Below are 19,881 nucleotides of genomic sequence, written 5' to 3'. Positions count from 1 at the left end.
TGTTAATAAGTAGTAAAACATAAAATTAAATATAATAAAGAGTAAGAAACTCATTAATATATATTTTTTAACATAAAATTATATTCATTTATGTTCATCTTTCACTCTTTCACATTTTCTTTTTTATTTTTGAAAAAAAAATTAAACAAAAATCTTTATTTTTGTTCTCATTTCTCACACGTTTTGTTCAATTCTAAAGAAAAAAAATGTATTTCTTTATAATACAATCCTATTCAGGAAATAATATGATCATTTCTAAATTTGAATCCTCAAAAAGCACACACAAATAAATCAGAGAAGAACGCAGAATAAGACAGAGATGGGGGACGCCACAATCCAACATATTGATAAGTCAAGTGAAGATTTATCCAAAAGATGTTAATCTTTGATAAGAATCAGAGTTCTAATACAAGAAAATCCTCTATCAAAGAATGAAAATGTGTATAATATGATTCAAAAGTGTTTACATAAGCTTTTGGTACCTCTATACATAGGTCCATAAGTTTAAGAAAACCTAGAAACCTTAAAAGAAAGCCCAAGCCCAAAAAACATAAAGACATAAACTAATTTGTAAAAGAATGTCCAAAGTCCAAAAACATAGAAATAAACTAATTTTCCTAACAATTATTCTTGAAATATTTTCATGATTTTCATGTTCTTTAAGTTCTCTCCTTTATGGAACATTATAAGCTTTAAGGACATGTGTTTTGATTTTTAACCTTATCATATATCTTTTGATTTGTAAATGTTTTTCCTCTAAGTTCTTTATATATATATATATATATATATATATATATATATATATATATATATATATATATATATATATTCAAATGATAGTCATGTGTCATTCTCTTTCTTACTTGAGACCAAAATATTAGTTTCGTATTTTTTTAATATGCAGAGTCTTTTGTATAAGTAATCTCTTATACTAGATACAGAGGCGGATCTTGACCACAAAATTTGGAGGGGCCAAAGCAATATATTTATTTGATTATTATATTGAATCACTAGATAATGCTTTAAAAATTAACTCTTCTAATTGGACAATTTGATCATTAGGTTAGATCATTAGTACAATACTTCAAAATATGTAAAGAAGTAAAATCTATCTAGTTTTCATCTTTATCAACAACTTCTCTTCTATCATATTTAAACAATGAATCTATGGTTTTATTCTTCATCAATATACTTTTAAAAAAGTTAATATTAAAAAATAATTTATCATAATCTAATGAAAAATTGAGAAAACTAATTATTAAAATAAAAATATATTATAATCAAGTCACAAAATCGATTTGAAAAAACACATAATACATTATTTTTTCTTCTATATTAATAAAAAATGAATATACAAAGGTTCATGTAATAAAAAATAATGTTAATAACTATTAAACTAATAGTTTATTATCAAGTAGACAAGAGAGTTACATTTTTTTCTTCAAGGAAGAAACAAAACAAATGAAAATGAGAGCAAAAGTAATGAATTTGAGTTTAACTTCTTTTTTTCTTCAAAAACAAAAAGAAAACATATGAGGCTGAAAGATGAGTACAAATTTGTTAAAACCTAAAAATACAATAAAAAATAAAATAAAAAATATCTTAATAAATATTTGTTTTAATTATTTTTTTGGTTTTTGTTTCCAAAAATGTAATTAAGTTGGTCCTCTAGTTGATTTAGTCTCAATTTGGTTTTAATTTTTTAGTTAACATTTGACATTTTTTTGACAAAAAACAAAGATAAAAAAATAATTAAACCTAAATATTTATACTTTTTATTATATTTAATTTTATGTTTTATTATTTATTAACATAATATTATGTTTTATAAAAAAAATTAAAAAAGACACACAATTTAATTTTTATCAATTTTTAATATATTACTTATAACTTAAAAAAATTTCAAAATTTTAAAAATATATAAAATTAAAAAAAAAAAAATATATATATATATATATATATATATATATATATAATTTTTTAAAAAATCAAAATTTTTTTGGTGGCCAGGACCCCTCCCCGCTCCTTGTATAATCCGCCCTGACTAGATACCTTATATTTATATTAAAAACCATATGTAACTAGTTTTGGGATCATCCCACATTGTAAATGGAAACAATCAACCATATTAAAAGTTATATAACAATTAGTTGTGTAGGCACCACACCATATTAAAAATCATCAACAATTAACTATATTAAAGAACTACCCTAGCTAGGCATCACTTTCCATCTATAGGTAGAACTGATTTCTACGAGGCAGAATTTATTTCTGTAAAAGCAGTAAATGCTGAATTAATTTAATTAGTTGGCAGGTGAAGAAAATTGGTAAGATTTTTTCTATTTAAGGAGTGATTCTCATCTCTCTCTAAATTATCTTTGTTTCTTCAATTCTTGATAATGTCACTTACTGGAAAAATTAGCACTGAACTCCCAGTTCATGCAACTGCAGACAAGTGGTTCCACATCTTAACCAAAAAGCTCCATCATGTTCAACACGTTGCTGGAAAAGTTCATGGAGCCAAACTCCATGAAGGTGATGATTGGCATACCAATGATTCGGTCAAACACTGGACTTATACCTTAGGTAATCATGTTTATAGTTAAATTTATATATTTTAGACAAATCAAAATGCCAGAATTAATTATTTTATTTTATTTTCTTATTCTTTAAATACCAATATAAAAGCCGAATCCAAATAGCCTTATAAGTTTGATCTGTATACATTAAAATTAAGTAATGGATATGAGTTAAGTCATGAAATTATTGATTGTTAAAATAATTATTATTTTAACAACTATATTATATATTTAAATAATTATTCTTGTAAATTGATATTTAAGTTCAATACTATAAAAATTATTAGTTATTATAGTGTTGAATTTAAATATCAATTTAAAAAATAAAAAATTATTATTTAAAATAATAATAATTATAAATAAAATTATAATTGGTCGCTAAATTAGTCACTAATAATTATAGACTAATTTAGAAACTAATTTATTTGGTAACTAAAATCTTGGTAGCTAATATTTAGTAATTAATTAATAAACTATTTTTTTTGGAAGTCAAAATTTTTATAGCTAAATTTTAGAGACCAATTAAAATATTGTATTCATAATAGTGAATATTTAATAACCAATCATTTTTTACTTTATAAATTTGTATCTAAATTGGTAGCTATAGTGGGTAACAATTTTTAGTCACTAAATTTAGTTGTTAATGGAGAATTTTCTTGTAGTGATAACAATAAACTAGTTTTACTCATGCATATAACACTACAAGAAAATGTCTCATTAAAAACCAATTCTAGTAACTAAAAGTTGTTAGTCACTATAGTGACCAATTTGGATACCAATTTATAAAATAAAAAATTATAATTGGTCGCTAAATTAGTCACTAATTAATTAGAGACTAATTCAGAAACAAATTTTTTTGCTAGAAAAAACCTTGGTAGCTAATGTTTAGTGACCAAGTTCCTTTTGTAGCTAAAACTTTGGTAGCTAAATTTTAAAAACCAATCTAAAGAACAATTATAATTTTTGATTCATAATAGTGACTATTTTAGTAACCAACAATTTTTTTTTTTTGTAAATTGGTATCTTAATTGATCACTATTGTGACTGACAAATTTTGCTCACTAAAATTAGTTCTTAATGAGATATTTTCTTGCACTGCAATTTGTTTAGTTTTCTTTAGGGATGACAACGGGACGGGATGGGGACATTTCGCTATCCCCATACCCATCCCTATAAAAAAATTCATCATCATCCCCATACCTAAACACAACATGTATCAAACTTTTGCCTCATCTCCATCCCCACATGGTAACAGGTATATTGTCGTACCCATACCCGTAATTGTTTTGTTACTGTTTCAATATTAATTATTTTTTATAAAATAATAAAAAATTACAGTAAAGGAAACATAATATTATCAAATATTCAATATTAAGTGGATGGTTGTTTATTTGATATTAAATATTTAGAGAGAAATTATACATTTCAAATTAGAATACCAAATAAAATTTCATGAGAACCAAAACATTTATTAAATTTGCAAACATTAATGGAACCTAATTGATAAAATTTAAAAATATTTTTAAAACAATATAAAAGAAAAAAAATTCAAATTAAAATATATTTTAAATCTTTGTTTATTTTAATTTTTTAAATTCGAATGAATATCTTTTCTATACACTAATAAAAATTATAATACATCACTTGATTAAAATCAAGTAAAGAACAAATATTAAACTAATAATAATAATAAAATTTTAACATAGATCTTGTATCTTTTGAACTTCAATATATGTTGAATGGTGATAAAAAAAATTCATGGCAATTGCATTAAATTTTTCTATTATAGTAAATAAAATTTATTTATACAATTATAGTGACAAAACTATAGTATGATTGATAATGACTTAGAAAATAAAAAATAATTATATAAAATATATCAAAATAATATTCTATATGATAAAAATAAACAACAAATAAAAATATGGAAAAATTATCAAATGTTTGTCTTAGAAAAAACTTCACATACTATTTACTGAAATCGAATAAAGGAAAATAAATGTAACTAAGGGTATGATAAGATGAAAAATACCTTAGAGATCTAAGAAAACTTTTCAAATATCAACATAGACAATGATTGAGAAATAACAATTTTTTTTTAGTGAAACAAAATAGTTCTTTAAATGAAACAAGAATTAATAATAATAGAGTAAATAAGATAAATTTTTTATATTACCGGGGTAAATGAAAGGTTTATGCTATTAAACAGTTAAATTGAGAGTCTTAAACACTCTCATGCGAAAGAAAAATATACAATAAATAAAAATATTAAAAAAAGATATAAATATTCAAATGTGAGACATAAAAATATTTAATTGACATACATCATTTGAACATTATTGCATAAAGGTTATGATAAAATCAAAAATATATTGAAGATATGAATGAATTTAATTTCATGACAAACCAAACAATTAGAAGAAATAAAAAATAGAAAGTGTGTAATATATATATATATATATATATATATATATATATATATATATATATATTATGTCGAGTTACTTAATTAACTGTCAATATTTTATTAATTTAAACGGTGATAGGTATTTTGTGGGGTATGAAGATGGGGACGAGGGGGATATATGTATACTCCCATACCTAATTGAAAAAGTTGGGGATTCTCCATACTCATACCCAATTGAAAAAGTTGGGGATTCTCCATACTCGTATCCAATTGAAAAAGTCAAAGATTTGTTAAACTCATACACATTCAATGCAGGAATTCTCGGTTAAAAGAGGGAGGGGTTCAGATAATACCCACGAAAGCGGGTTTATTTGCCATCCCTTAGTCTTCTTATTTTATTTTCTTGTATCATTGTTGAAAATGAGCTTTTGTGGAATTATTAATAATAAGTTTATGAAAACACTAATTAATTTTCTTACATTATATGTTCTTTTTATCAAGTTACGACAATACATTGCAAGATTTATATATCAACAAAACTTAATTTAAGTAGTGTTTAAAAGATTTGTATTCAAGATCCTACATCAACTAAGACAAATTTATAATATATATATATATATATATATATATATATATATATATAAATAAAAGTGAATACAAACCTTATTAAGATTAAGTCATATTTTGGATTGCTATCAGACTATTCATTAATCTTTATCTCATACTCAAGACGTATAATTAAATGAACCTATTAAACCAATTTTATTTCTCAAAATTATTAAGAAAGATCGAACCTATGACTTTTCTTTTTCTTTCCTTCCATCTAACCATTAAGCCAAAATATTGTCAGTAAATGAGTCATCAATTACATATTCTTCTATAGTTCTCTCACAATATTTTTGTGAATGATGGGTTACTTGTGAAACAACAGACGGTAAGACAGTAACATGTCTCGAAACTATTGAATCGGTTGATGAGCAGAAGAAAACAATTGTATTCAAGCTGTTTGGTGAAGCTGTGGATGGTAAATATAAGCCCTTGAAGCTAATCTTTGAAGCCATAGAGAAGGATGGTGGCAGAACTGCTATCAGATGGAGTATTGAATATGAGAAGCTGAGAGAGGATGTTCATCCCCCATATGCCTACTTAGAATTATATGACCATGTTATTAAGGATGTTGATGCTCATATTGTCGAGGCTGAAAAAAATGCCACCAAATAAGAATTGAAAGAAGGGAGTGGCCAAAGATTATGCTCATGTATTACAAGTAGCTGTGTTTGATGTGGAGAAATATAATACTTATAGTTTGTGTAATAACTTAAGATCCAAGGGGGTCATATATGTCAATAAGGTATTAAGGTGTTGAATAAAAGGATATCTTTGGTCTGCTTTTGTTTTGTCATTGAATTCTGTCGGTACAATATATTAGAATCCTATAATCACCAATAATATTCTTCTAAATAATTTTGTTTTATATAGAATACACAATATAACAGTTGAAATATATAAGGAAGTCGGAAGTCAATGTTATGCACATATTGCAAATATATTCTCTGCTGTTTGGTATTTTAGGTGTGGATCGTTTCCGGTTTGCACATACAACGTTTCTCCTTTTGATAAAGGATCACAGTGTTGTCTCAAATTAGAATCGAAAGTTTTACGTCGATAAAAAATAAAATCAATTTATAATAATATATAAATAAGTGTAAATTTTATTTAATAAACTGATTTTATAAAATTAAATTAAACTTAAAATTATAGTATGAGAACTTATTTATTCTTTTAAAATATGATACTAATAATTTATTTATTTATTTTTATTTTATTAATAACAATATCAAACAATAAACTTTTGGTGTATTAGGTTGTCTCTAGTATGTGTCACACGGGTTCAACAAAAAGTTAAGATTATTGACAAGAATCAGAACTTGTCTATCCCTTTAAAATATGATGCTAATAATTCATTTATTTATTTTTATTTTATTAGTAACAATATCAAGTAATAAACTTTTGGTGTATTAAGTTGTCTTTGGTATGTGTCACACGGGTTCCAACAAAAAATTAAGATTCTTGACAAGAAGTCAAATCTTGAAAACAGCACCACCGCAAGAATTCAATCACTGCCAAAATCTACGGTGCATCACAAACAACACAAAAGCATATTAAAATAATTTACAAAATCAAATATTCGTATATTTATAACTCACACGAGCACATATCTTTGTTTTTTTATCGATCTCTAATTCTAATCTATCCCAATCTGATATTATAATGTCAGTATAGACTGAAATTCTGTTAGGGTCCAATTCTAAACGGTAATAAATATCAGAATTTTACAATATTTGATTAATTACTATTCTGTATATTCCATTTGCTATAAAAATTTTCAGAGAATTCATTAGAAGAATATTTTCAACAAAGCATATTAAAATAATTTACAAAATCAAATATTTGTATATTTATATTAAAATTTAGTGATAAAAATTATAAATAAAAATAATAATATTAACTGAAATTTTTTTTAGAAATTAAAATTTAATTGACACATTTTTAATAATAATACTAAATTTTACATATAAATAAACAAAAGTCAATATCATCTGATTAATTAAACCTAAAATATACAGATAATTAATTATGTTGTCATAGTTATAAGTTTAAGTAATTAGCTACCGTGTTGATTATATTACAATTAAAAGAAATCGAAATTAGGCATTCACTACCCATTCAGAGGCAGAATTTATTTGTTGAAAAATAATAAATGCTGAATTAATTTCATTAGTTGGCAGCTGAAGAAGTTGGTAACATTTTTTTCTATTTAAGGAATGATTCTCATCCCTCTCTACAGTAGTATCTCATCCCTTTCCTCTGGTGTTTGTTTCTTGAATTATTCACAATGTCACTTACTGGGAAAATTAGCACTGAACTCCCAGTTCATGCAACTGCAGAGAAATGGTTCCACACCTACGCAAAACGACTCCACCATATTCAACATGTTGCTGCTAAAGTTCATGGAACCAAACTTCATGAAGGTGATGATTGGCATACCACGGATTCGGTCAAACACTGGACTTATACCTTAGGTAATTATGTTTATGATTAATTTGTGTTTAAATATTTTAGAGAAATCAAAATGCTAGATTTTCATGACTTAACTCATTCATTATTACTTAATTTTATTGTATATAGATCAAACCTAGAATGCTATTTGGATTAGACTTTTCGATAGGTATTTAAAGAATAAGAAAATAAAATAAAATAATTAATTCTTATTACATATATGCCGAAATTAACTATACCCTAGAAGGTAAACTCAATTGTTGAATAAGCTAAAACAAGATAACTAATGTAAATTACAATAAACTAGTTTTACTCATGTATATAATTTTTTTGTCTTGTTTTTTTTTTCTTATATTATTGTTGAAAAGGATTTTTTATGGATTTGTTGATAATAAGTTTATGAAAACCCAAATTAATTTTCTTACATTATATATATTTTCACATATATTTTTATCAAGTGAAGAAAATATTTAGCGAGATTCATTTATCAACAAAACTTAATTTAACTAAAGGATCCGAGTTGAAAATCTCGCATTAACTAAAACTAAAATGAATTTATAATATATATATATATATATATATATATATATATATATATATAAAAATTGGTGCAAACTTTTTTGTAAGATTACTTTAAACTTGAAGTTTAATTTTTAAGATGGTGATAGAGTTATCCAAATCTTATTATAGAAAGATATAATGTTCGTGGAGTCTATTGTGTTACTCACTTTCAGATTGTTATCAATTATAAAGTTTAGTTTTATGTTTGATATGTATATGTTCTAATGTATGAGATATGTTGAAAATACTACATAGACTAGAAATAAGATAAATTTACAATGAAAAATAATTTTTTAACATTTATTTCTCTATATTCTAAAATCACTTAAAAGATGACATATCAGGTTGTAAGACAAAATTGTCAAAATATCATTGTCTATTTACAATATATAAATGAGTGTAAATCTCGTTACAGACTAAAATTATATTTTGATGAAATTAGTAAATGAGTCATCACAATATTTTTGTTAACGAGTGGTTACTTGTGAAAGAACAGACGGTAAGACAGTAACGTGTCTTGAATCTATTGAATCGGTGGATGAAGAGAACAAAAGAATAGTATATAAGATGTTTGGTGAAGCTGTGGAAGGTAAATATAAGCCACTGAAGCTAATCTTTGAAGCCATTGAGAAGGATGATGGCAAAGCTGCTATCAGATGGAGCATTGAATATGAGAAGCTGAGAGAGGATGTTCATCCCCCATATGGCTACTTAGAATTATATGACCATGTCATTAAGGATGTTGATGCTCATATTGTCGAGGCTGAAAAAAATTCTACCAAATAAGAATTCAAAAAAGGGTGTGGCCAAAGATAATGCTCATGTATGTATGTGTTTGATGTGGAGAGAAATGTAATTAATACTTTTAGTTTGTGTAATAACTCAAGATCCAAGTGGGTCATATATGTCAGTAAGGTATTAAGGTGTTGAATAAAACATATCTTTGGTCTGCTTTTCTCATTCAATTTTGTGGGTGCATAATATTCTTTTAAATTTTTTTTTTTAATATGGAATACGCGATACGACAGCTGAGATAGATAAGAAGGGATAATTAAATGGTATATTTACATATTTTGATAATTTTGGTAAATACGGTTTTAGTATTAATGTATAATTAAACAGATTTTTCTTTGAGTATTTGTCAAATTTTTTTATTTACATAAGTTTTCTATTTTATTTTTTTCCATAACTATCTTTTTAAAAATTCGTATAGAAAATGTGAACATAGTAAAGTTTTTCAGAAAAAAAAAATGGTTACATAATATATCCTCTACTTTACCTACAAATCATTTGTGGGTAAGGTATTACCCACGGATTCCACTAGTGGGTACATAATATGTCGTTTACTTGCTCTAAATCCTAAACTCTAGATTCCAATTATACATACAAATTACTTCGTTATACTAAAAAAAGTATCCTCATTTAAAATTATACTAACAGATATGTGTTTGTGTGTAACTATATATTTTCTTTATTAGCATAAAAGAACTAAAATATAGAAAGTATTTGAAGTGCTTTCAATCCATATACAGATTAAAAAAAATTGAAAGTCCTCCAAAAATCTTATTCTTCTGTTACACAAATATAATGACACTAAGTCAAAACCTAATGTAAAAATAACTAAAAGAGCCAACAAGGATGAAAGAAGGATAAAAACATAAAAAATATTAGTGCATGAATCATAAACACTTTAACTAAGATTAACGTGTTTTTCACAACTATATAACATATATATTTTACAATATTTGTATACATATATAATATACAAGACATTGGAACTTCAAGTTTTCAAAACTATAATATAAATATATACTATACACCATAAAATACTAGGAAATTAAAACAACTTATTTTTATCTATCTTCTCTTTAACCACAAGCAACATCATTTATGCTCCTGTTATATACTTTTATACAGGGTAGACTTAAGGATAAATAGATAAAATCCTTGCTTTTTCAGAAAACATAGGTCAATGCTCTTTAAATCAACAAGACAATAGATATAGGTAAAGACAACAATAAAGAAAGTAAAGTAATTAGTCATGAGGATAATTCTGATTCTCAAAACCATGATAGTGAGGTAGAGATCGAGAGACTAGATAATGATTATAATCTTAATAAATAAATAAATATATATATATATATATATATATATATATATATATATATATATATATATATATATATAATCCGAGTCAATGGAAGAATATTGAGCATAATATACAAAATAAGTAGATTAATTTGTCAAGTGAAATTAAAATATTTATAAAACAGATTAGGGATACAAAATATTATGAAATCTTACTTGATTGTATTCCAAATATAAGTCATCAACAACAAATATCTTTTGTATTATGGTATATGGATATTTCATCAACTTGAATTCAAGTTAATTTGTATTGTTTTAGAAGTTTAAAAAGTAGATGATCCAGGTGGAAAAGGTCTTTTCAATGCTATTATAGATGAATTAAAAAATGTTGGACTTGATATTAATGATCTTAGAAGACAAGGATATAATAATAGATCTAATAGAAAAAGAAAACATCAAGGTGTGCAAAAAAAAAAAAAAAAGAAATCTTGATATTAATCATAAACCATTTTATACTCCATGTGGTTGTCATAGTTTAAATTTGATACTTTGTGATATGGATAACTCTGTCCCAAACCTTCATATTTTTTTAGTGTGATACAACGTATATATACTTTATAGTAGTTCACATATGATAAACTAGTTATTTAAAATAATCACATAATATGATATATATGTATGTATACATAGATATGACCTTTGCTATTGCCATTGTGGCCTCCTTCTTCTCCTCCTCCTCCTCTTCCTTTTTCTTCTCACTCATATTCAATTAATTTATAACAAATATTTCGTTAGATTTATTGAAAAAACTAACACGTTGACTTTATGATGAATTTTAAAAAAATCACTTATGCAATGTTCGTTTCAATGGATTGCATTGTTCAAATGAATTTGCGAGCACGAATTTCATGCAAAGAGCGTGTTCCTTTCTTGCGATATGCAGTGAAATAAGAGTGCGAATTTGGGGGGTGGAAGGTTTAATCCATCCACCCAAAACTAAGGTGATTTGCGTATATTTCGTATAACATTACGAAATTGTCCCTCGTTTTAAACACGTGATTGCTCCTTTCCATGTAGCTTTTTGCTGGGGTGTGGTGGGAGAGGAAGATGAAGGAGGTGGTGGACTGCGGTGGCGAACGAAGAAGAAAGAGGTGGTGGGGTGTGGTGGGGGATGAAGCTCATACATGTGGCGGATGAATGGTGGTGCATTCAAGGGTATATGCATCGTTACATAACTGGTGTGGTACATTGTGTGTGTGTGTGCATGGCACCGGTTATGTAACTGGTGTCTTTACAAAGAGGAGAGTGACACAGGTTATGTAACCGGTGTTGTGTGTTTTTTTTTTAACTTTTGTTTAAAATTTAATTATATAACTTTTTTTTAATTTTAACTGTATAAATATTTTTGCACATTCATAAAAATTTAAATTTTTTATTTTAAAATTTCATATAATTTTAATATATTTTTTTTAATTCGTATTAATTATTTATAATTATTTTTATAACATCAAATTACAAAATCATTCTTTTTTTCCATCAAGGGTATTTTGGTAACTTTCTAATTCTGTCTATTTTTACAATTTATTTTATCTATCACATCAATCAATTTTTTCACTAATTTTCATAAAACTTATCTTCAAGTTCACTCACTTTACCCCCTAAATCCATTAAAAAAAACACACAAATTCATCTACTCAAATCCACACAAATCTATTTTCATACTCTCTTCCAAATCCATACCCCCAAAGAAACACACCCTTAATGATGGATTTTAAAAATTCAATTACCGATAGTTAGAATGTTGCACTATTTTTTTATGTTTAGCTATTACTATTTCTATCCATTTGTTACATAAATTCCATGCTTGATTAGACACTTTAAACTCAGCATAAAGCATAAATGTTGAATTGATTCTTCGTTCAAAGCACACATTGGACACAAATTACTCTATATTTGAATCTTATGTACAATTGAATCATACTCTCCCTACAAAATGTAGTGTGCTAGTTCCAAATGTCCTTAATTAGTTTCCTAATTGTTATTGTTTCGTAATAAGTTATATGTTGACTTAGCCGTGAAACCATTAATATTACTTTGGCCATGCTAAAATTCAACTATGTTTGGCAAGGCATAATTGCTTTCTTCAAAAGCTCTAAATTCTCATAATTAATTCAATTAGTTGGCCGTTGGAGGCATTAATGGTAAGAGATTTTTTCTATTTAAGGTGAGTTTCTCATCCCTCTCCACATTATCTCATTCCTTTCCTCTCTTATTTGTTTCTTCAAATCTTCATAATGTCACTTGCTGGAAAACTCAGCACTGAACTTCCAGTCCATGCAACTGCAGAAAAATGGTTCCACACCTTCACAAACCAACTCCACCATATTCAACACGTTACTCATAAAGTTCATGGAGCCAAACTCCATCAAGGTGATGATTGGCATGCCAATGATTCCGTCAAACACTGGACTTATACCCTAGGTAATTAACCTTTTAAATTTAATTATACTTAAATATTTTGAGACAAAACAAAATGAAAGAAACTCCATAATCTAACTCCTATTCATTAGTTAATTTTAATTTATCGGAACAAACTTATTATCTTATTTGAATTAAGCTCCTCAACAGGTATTTAAAGAACAAAAATAAATAAGTTATGTAATTCTCATGATATCTGCCGAAATTAGCTATCCTAGAGTGAACTCAATTGTTGAATAAGCTAACATATTATGAATATAATTTATTTTTTATTTTTTAATAGTATTGTTGAAAAGCAATTTTTAAGAAACTATTGAGAAGTTTATAAAAAAGCCTTAGTTCCTTTTCTCATATTATATGTGTTTAATCACGAAAGTATTTATCCACATAAAATGAATCTAAATTAATAATGTTTAATATTAGTTCAAACTCAGTTTCACCTATATATGTAATTAATTATTGTTTTACTTTTTTTTTTCTATATGAAGCCTTCATTCAAAAATTAACCCAAAGTAGAGTCTAAATGAAGCTGATATAGCGAGATGAAATATAAAAGTACTATTGTTTAGAGACAAAAAAAATAAAGAAAACATATACAAATGTATTTGTAATACAAATAAACTGGTAAGTACTACTAAATTCTGTTCACGAGAACTTATAAGTTACTGTGAGAAATTAGTCTCTCCATTTTTCAATTTTCGATCCAGCAGTAGTGTATTTTTCTCTTACCTTTTTTTATTTTTTATTTTTCTTATTTTCTTTTTAACAAGAAAATATAAATATAATAGTAGAATATTTAGAGTGTTCTAATCCTTTTAAGAAAAACAAAACTTTATGTACAAGTGATGCTTGCCCTAATAAAATATTAAAATTGTCAAAATAATTATTAGAACTTTGAACAACTGTTATAATAATTGTCCTATGTGTGTAAAACCTTCTGGTCTTTTCTCAAATAATATTTATGTACAAGGTCTATTACAATTTGTCACAACAATAAATGAGTCCTTAATTACATATCACTACAAAAAAAAATTGTATATTACTTACGGTTATTTTTGTGTGTAATCACGAAAATATATTGGTTTTATCATTTTTTCAAGGATTAAATATGTTTTTGGTCCCTCAAATTTCAGGGAGATTTGGATTTAGTCCCTCTTTGAAACTTTTGATCAATTTAGTCATTCATCTTTGGAAAGATGTGAATTTAGTCATTCTAACCAAATTTTATTAATTTTATTTGATATTTCAAACGCGTTTTATGATAATATTTGAGTTAAAATGTTAGATAAACTTAACAAAATTTAGTTTAAAGAACTAAACTTATGTATTTCTAATGACTAAATTGGTTAAATTTTTTGAAGAGGAATTAATTTCAAATTTCACTAAAATTTGAGAAACAAAAACATATTTAAACTTTTTTTTCAATAGATAAAATTCATTGATAATTAATCTGCGGATAAAATCTACCAATGAATTAGAAATCCATGAATAATCGTCAACGGATATAACTGTCAGAAAAAGTGTATGAATGTAGTTATGCTTGCCCTTACTAAAATATTGAAACTGTCAAAGTGATTAATAAAATTATCAATAACAACTATAATATCTGTCCTATTTACTACAATTTTTCACTAATATAGTAAACGGGTCATCAATACATATTCTTTTATATTTCTTACACATTTTTTTGTTAATGATCATGGTTACTTGTTAAAGAACAGACGGTAAGGTAGAAACATGTCATGAAACAATTGAATCTGTTGATGAGCAGAAGAAAAGAATTGCATTCAAGATCTTTGGTGATGCTATAGATCATAAATATAAAGTCTTTAACCTAACTTTTGAAGCCATTGAGAAGGATGATGGAAGTGCTGCAATTAAATGGAGTGTTGAATATGAGAAGGTGAGTGAAGATGTTCATCCCCCATATGGGTACTTGGAATACTACGATCATGTCACTAAAGATGTTGATGCTCATCTTGTTGAGGCCGAGAAAAATGCCAGAAAATAAGAACTAAAAGATGGATGTGACAAAAGATAATGTTCATGTATGTACTACAACTCTTAAGTTTGGTGTATGAAGTTTGATATGGGTGTTATGTTATATAAGGTGTAGAATAACTGTGAAGTTTGGTGTATGAAGTTTGATGTGGGTGTTATATATGTTAAATATATAAGGTGTTGAATAAAAAGGATATATTTGGTCTGTTGTTTTTTTCATTGAATTATTATGATCATGAGATCATTAGTAATACTCTTCTAAATATTTTCTTATTTATAATGTACTCAATATTGCTATTAAATGTATGCATGTGTGATGTGTTAAGTTTTTTATGATGTCCATAATAGCATGACATTGGTTAATATGATATGTATGTAATATCTTGAAAATATCAATTTGTTGTCCCAATAATTGACTAAGTTACTAATATAGTTAACTACGTATATCCTGGAACTTGGTGTTTGACTCTGTCATAATATAGTTGACTAGCCAACTAATGTAGTCAACTAGGTTCGTGCCTAATAGCAGCTGTTATATAAAAACAGTTTCTGCACTTTCTAAAAATCGAGTTGTTCAACCAAAAGAAAGGAAGAGAAGTGTGAAACAGGTTCTTGGAGCTATCTTGGAAGGTCCTCTTGAAGAATTCCATCAAGACACATCCAATTTTGACTTGGCAAGATGAAGAAATTTCAATCTTGGAAAAGGTGTACTCAATCCATTTTATAGGCTTTGTTCTTGTGTTTTGATACAGTTTGAAACTGTTTGTTTCTATTATTTTCTGTCTAAAGCAAGTGTGTGTGATAGCCTTGTTGTTGTGTTTGTTTGAGCAAGTGTGTGGAATCCTTGCGTGTGTGTTCCTTTATCTTAGAGTTTAGATTTATCAAGTCTATTTGTAAATCTTGAAATTCTTGAGATATAGTAAAAATTTCTAGTTGTGGTTTGCTAGGTGAAACTGGATGTAGATTCTTAGGAATCGAACTAGTATAAAAACTGTGTGCTTTATCTCTTCCTTTCTATATTTTGTCATAGTATAAATGCTCCAAACATTAAGCATCAAATCACACTATTTCAATTGATTCAACAAGCAAAGGATTTATCAAAACAATTTCGAAAGTGCTAAAACTGGGCAAAATTTGTTAAAACCAATTCATCCCCTCTTGGCTGTGAAATATTGGTGCATCAAAACTAACAAGTGGCACCAGAGCTGGTTAGTCGAATACATAGTTGACTAGATCCTGACAGATGGCCAATATTTCACAAACATTTTTTGAAGGGGCTTCAATAAACAGACCACCCTTATTTTCTGGAGTTAATTATCCGTTCTGGAAAATCAGAATGAAGATCTTTTTAGAATCAGTTGATAAAGGTGTATGGGATGCTATTGTTAATGGTCCATTCATACCTACAAAAATTGAGGAAGGAAAACTATACTTAAAGATTTCTTATCTTGGACTCCTGATGAAAATAAATGTGTTCATTATGACGTGAGAGCCAAAAATATAATCTCATCTGCACTAACATTGGATGAATTCTACAGGGTATCAATTTGTCAATCCGCCAAAGAAATGTGGGATGTATTAGAGGTAACTCATGAAGGCACAGATGAAGTCAAGAGAGCTAGAAAGAACACATTAATCTAGGAGTATGAAATGTTTAGGATGAAGGCTGAAGAAACAATCTATGATGTGCAAAAAAGGTTCACTCATATTGTGAATCATCTCATAGCCTTGGGAAAGGTCTTTGAAAAGGAAAAACTGAATATCAAAATACTGAAGAGTCTGAATAGAGCATGGTAGCCTAAGGTTACTACAATTTCTGAATCAAGAGATATCACCACAATGAGTATGGCAACCCGAAAATTAAGAGAACACGAATTGGAACTTGGACGTCTAAAAGAGGAAGAGGAAGGAGAGAAAAGGCAAAGTATTGCTTTAAAAGCTGCTGCAAAAAATATCAGCAAAAGCAAAACCAATAGAGTTGAAGAAAAGGCAGATCAGGAAGATAAAAATTTTGACTCTGAAACACTGAATCTGATGGTAAAACGCTTTTCAAGATTTTTGAAGTATAAAAATAAGTCTAATGCAAAATCTACCGCTGCAGGAAATAGAAAATTCTCTTCCAAGAGGCAAGAGTCATCACCTAGCACTCCAACATGTTATAAGTGTGGCAAATCTAGTCATATCAAACCTGATTGTCCAATTCTCAAGATCAAAAAGAAATTGGAGGAAAAAAGTGAGGCCACAAGCAAGTCCAAGGGAGTGAAGAAAGCATATATTTCTTGGGAGGACAATGACTCCAACACCTCTAGTGATTCAAGTGAAAGCCATGAAGAAGAAACAAATCTGTGTTTGATGGCTAATACAAAATCCTCTACCAGCAGTGTAAGTAATCTTGAATCCACTGATGAAAGCTATGAAAATAGGTTCTATCAACTACTTGATGTATATAATGAGTTGCATGAAGAGGCTAGAAAGTTGCAATACTCTAATAATAAACATAAAGGTGAAAATAGGTGGCTTGAAAATAGATTAAAACAATTTGAAACAGAAAATGAAGAGTTGAAAACTGAGCTTGAAAATATTGAAAAGCATAAAAGTGGTAATTGCAAAAAGAGTGTGATTAATTGTGAAAATTGTTCTAAACAATTAGAGAGAATCAAATATCTAATGAGTACATTAACTAGATTCACTCTAGGAAGAAATTATCTAGATGCTATGCTAGGTTCCCAAAGAAGTGTACCGAACAGAGAAGGCAAAAGATATGCAGAACACGAAAATCAACTAGGTAGTCGACTAGAGTCAAGGAAATTCATTAACATGAGTAAACCATCTTCTATTGTATGCTTTTATTGTTACAAACCTGGTCATACATCAAATAAATGCTACTTTAAGAATCATGGTGTTCCTGAAGGTAAATATAAATGGATAGCCAAGAATTCAAATGTTTTGTCTAACATGAAAGGACCCAAATTCAATTGGGTACCTGCATCATCTCTTTAAACTGTTATGCAGATAAGTCTTGGAGCCAAGGAATCAATGTGGTATTTGGATAGTGGTTGTTCAAGACATATGACATGTGATGCAAAGAAATTCAGCAAAATATCATACAAAGCAAGTGGTCATGTTACCTATGGTGATAACAACAGAGGTAAAATTTTAGGTGTAGGCAAGGTAACAAGTTCTTCTTCCACTGTCATTGAAAATGTACTGTTAGTTGAAGGGCTGAAACATAACTTGCTTAGTATAAGTCAATTGTGTGATAAAGGGCTGAAGGTTATTTTTGAATCAAATCATTGTTTGATATGTTGTGCATCATCAAATGAAGTAGTACTTGTTGGAAAAAGAATTCAAAATATCTACATGGTTGATTTTGAAAATTCTGATTTCAAATCCATTCTTTGCTTATTTGTTAAAAAAGATGATCCATGGATTTGGCACAAAAGACTTGCACACATTCACATGGCACATCTAAACAAACTAGCTAAAAAGAAATTGGTAAATGGTTTGCCTGACATTAAATTTGAGCAAGATAGGCTATGTGATGCATGTCAAAAAGGAAAGCAAGTCAAAACCTCTTTCAAATCAAAGCAAATTGTTTCTAACATCTAATCCATTAGAATTAATGCATATGGATTTGTTTGTACCTTCTAGAACTAGGAGCATTGGGGAAAATCATTATGCTTTAGTTCTAGTAGATGACTACTCAAGGTACACTTGGATATTATTTATCTCTGCTAAGAATGACACATGCAAAGTCTTTAAAAAATTTGCCAATGTTATACAAAATGAGAAAGATTTAAGATATAAATCCATTAGAAGTGATCATGAAGGTGAATTTCAAAAGGCTATTTTTGAAACATATTGTGAAGAAAATGGGATCTCACACAATTTTTCTGCACCTAGAACATCACAACAAAATGGTGTTGTAGAAAGGAAAAATAGGTCCATGAAAGAATTGGCAAGAACCATGTTGAATGAAAATAATTTGCCAAAATATTTTTGGGCTGATGCAGTAAGTACTGCATGTTATGTGCTCAATAGAGTATTGATAAGACCCGTTTTGAAATTAACACCTTATGAACTTTTTAAAGGAAGAAAACCAACTATCTCTCATTTGAAAATTTTTGGATGCAAATGCTTTGTATTAAACAATGACAAATCTAACATTGGCAAATTTGATTCAAAGGCTGATGAAGGTATATTCTTGGGTTACTCTCTCATTAGCAAAGTGTATAGAGTGTACAACAAAAGAACTTTAACTATTGAGGAATCAATACATGTTGCATTTGATGAATGTTTGGAAACATGTACTAACATGCATGAACCTAGAAAAAGCGATGAATTTCTTGAGACAGAGGGAGATTTAGCAAAAAAGCCTCAAAATGTTCAGATTGAAGAGAAAACTATTGATACAGCCATAGATAGTCAACTACAAAGTCAACTAGATGATCTGCCAAAAGTATGGACTACACCAAAGGACATGTCACTAGACAATATGATAGGAGACATGTCAAAGGGAATCTCTACAAGGAAGCAGCTCAGTCAGTTATGTTTAAATGTGGCATTTGTATCCCAAATAGAGCCAAAGACAGTAGATGATGCACTCAAGGATGAGAATTGGTACTTTGCAAAGCAAGAAGAGCTAAACTAATTCAAAAGGAATGAAGTTTAGGATCTAGTTCCTCGATACCAAAATCAACAAGTTAT

General features: G+C 27.6%; 3 protein-coding genes across 3 annotated transcripts; all 3 read left to right on the top strand.

Annotated features, from left to right (window-relative positions):
• Positions 1–2,380: 2,380 nt before the first annotated feature.
• On the top strand, positions 2,381–6,388 carry LOC114169040 (MLP-like protein 28). The gene is made up of 2 exons (XM_028054056.1): positions 2,381–2,586; positions 5,918–6,388. Exons 1-2 carry the CDS (start codon positions 2,400–2,402, stop codon positions 6,205–6,207), a joined length of 477 nt encoding a protein of 158 aa, XP_027909857.1. The 5' UTR covers positions 2,381–2,399; the 3' UTR covers positions 6,208–6,388.
• A 1,435-nt stretch (positions 6,389–7,823) lies between these two features.
• Positions 7,824–9,572, top strand: LOC114169030 (MLP-like protein 28). The gene is made up of 2 exons (XM_028054041.1): positions 7,824–8,069; positions 9,104–9,572. Exons 1-2 carry the CDS (start codon positions 7,883–7,885, stop codon positions 9,391–9,393), a joined length of 477 nt encoding a protein of 158 aa, XP_027909842.1. The 5' UTR covers positions 7,824–7,882; the 3' UTR covers positions 9,394–9,572.
• Positions 9,573–12,948: 3,376 nt separating this feature from the next.
• LOC114169158 (MLP-like protein 43) lies at positions 12,949–15,393 on the top strand. Its single transcript, XM_028054197.1, has 2 exons — positions 12,949–13,176; positions 14,895–15,393. The coding sequence occupies exons 1-2, from the start codon at positions 12,990–12,992 to the stop codon at positions 15,182–15,184; spliced, it is 477 nt and encodes a 158-aa protein (XP_027909998.1). The 5' UTR covers positions 12,949–12,989; the 3' UTR covers positions 15,185–15,393.
• The last annotated feature ends 4,488 nt before the right edge of the window (positions 15,394–19,881 follow it).

This window comes from Vigna unguiculata, chromosome 11 (assembly GCF_004118075.2).
Source record: "Vigna unguiculata cultivar IT97K-499-35 chromosome 11, ASM411807v1, whole genome shotgun sequence".
NCBI classification, from domain to species: domain Eukaryota; kingdom Viridiplantae; phylum Streptophyta; class Magnoliopsida; order Fabales; family Fabaceae; genus Vigna; species Vigna unguiculata.
Note: the sequence above shows the minus strand (reverse complement) of the source record. Positions and strands in the feature narration are given on the sequence as shown.

Bases quoted from the DNA above. Each gene is read 5' to 3' on its own strand.
- LOC114169158 (XM_028054197.1), top strand. From the start codon at position 12,990: ATGTCACTTGCTGGAAAACTCAGCACTGAACTTCCAGTCCATGCAACT. The intron at 13,177-14,894 runs GTAATTAACCTT...GTTAAAGAACAG, and splicing joins ACACTGGACTTATACCCTAG to ACGGTAAGGTAGAAACATGT.
- LOC114169040 (XM_028054056.1), top strand. From the start codon at position 2,400: ATGTCACTTACTGGAAAAATTAGCACTGAACTCCCAGTTCATGCAACT. The intron at 2,587-5,917 runs GTAATCATGTTT...GTGAAACAACAG, and splicing joins ACACTGGACTTATACCTTAG to ACGGTAAGACAGTAACATGT.
- LOC114169030 (XM_028054041.1), top strand. From the start codon at position 7,883: ATGTCACTTACTGGGAAAATTAGCACTGAACTCCCAGTTCATGCAACT. The intron at 8,070-9,103 runs GTAATTATGTTT...GTGAAAGAACAG, and splicing joins ACACTGGACTTATACCTTAG to ACGGTAAGACAGTAACGTGT.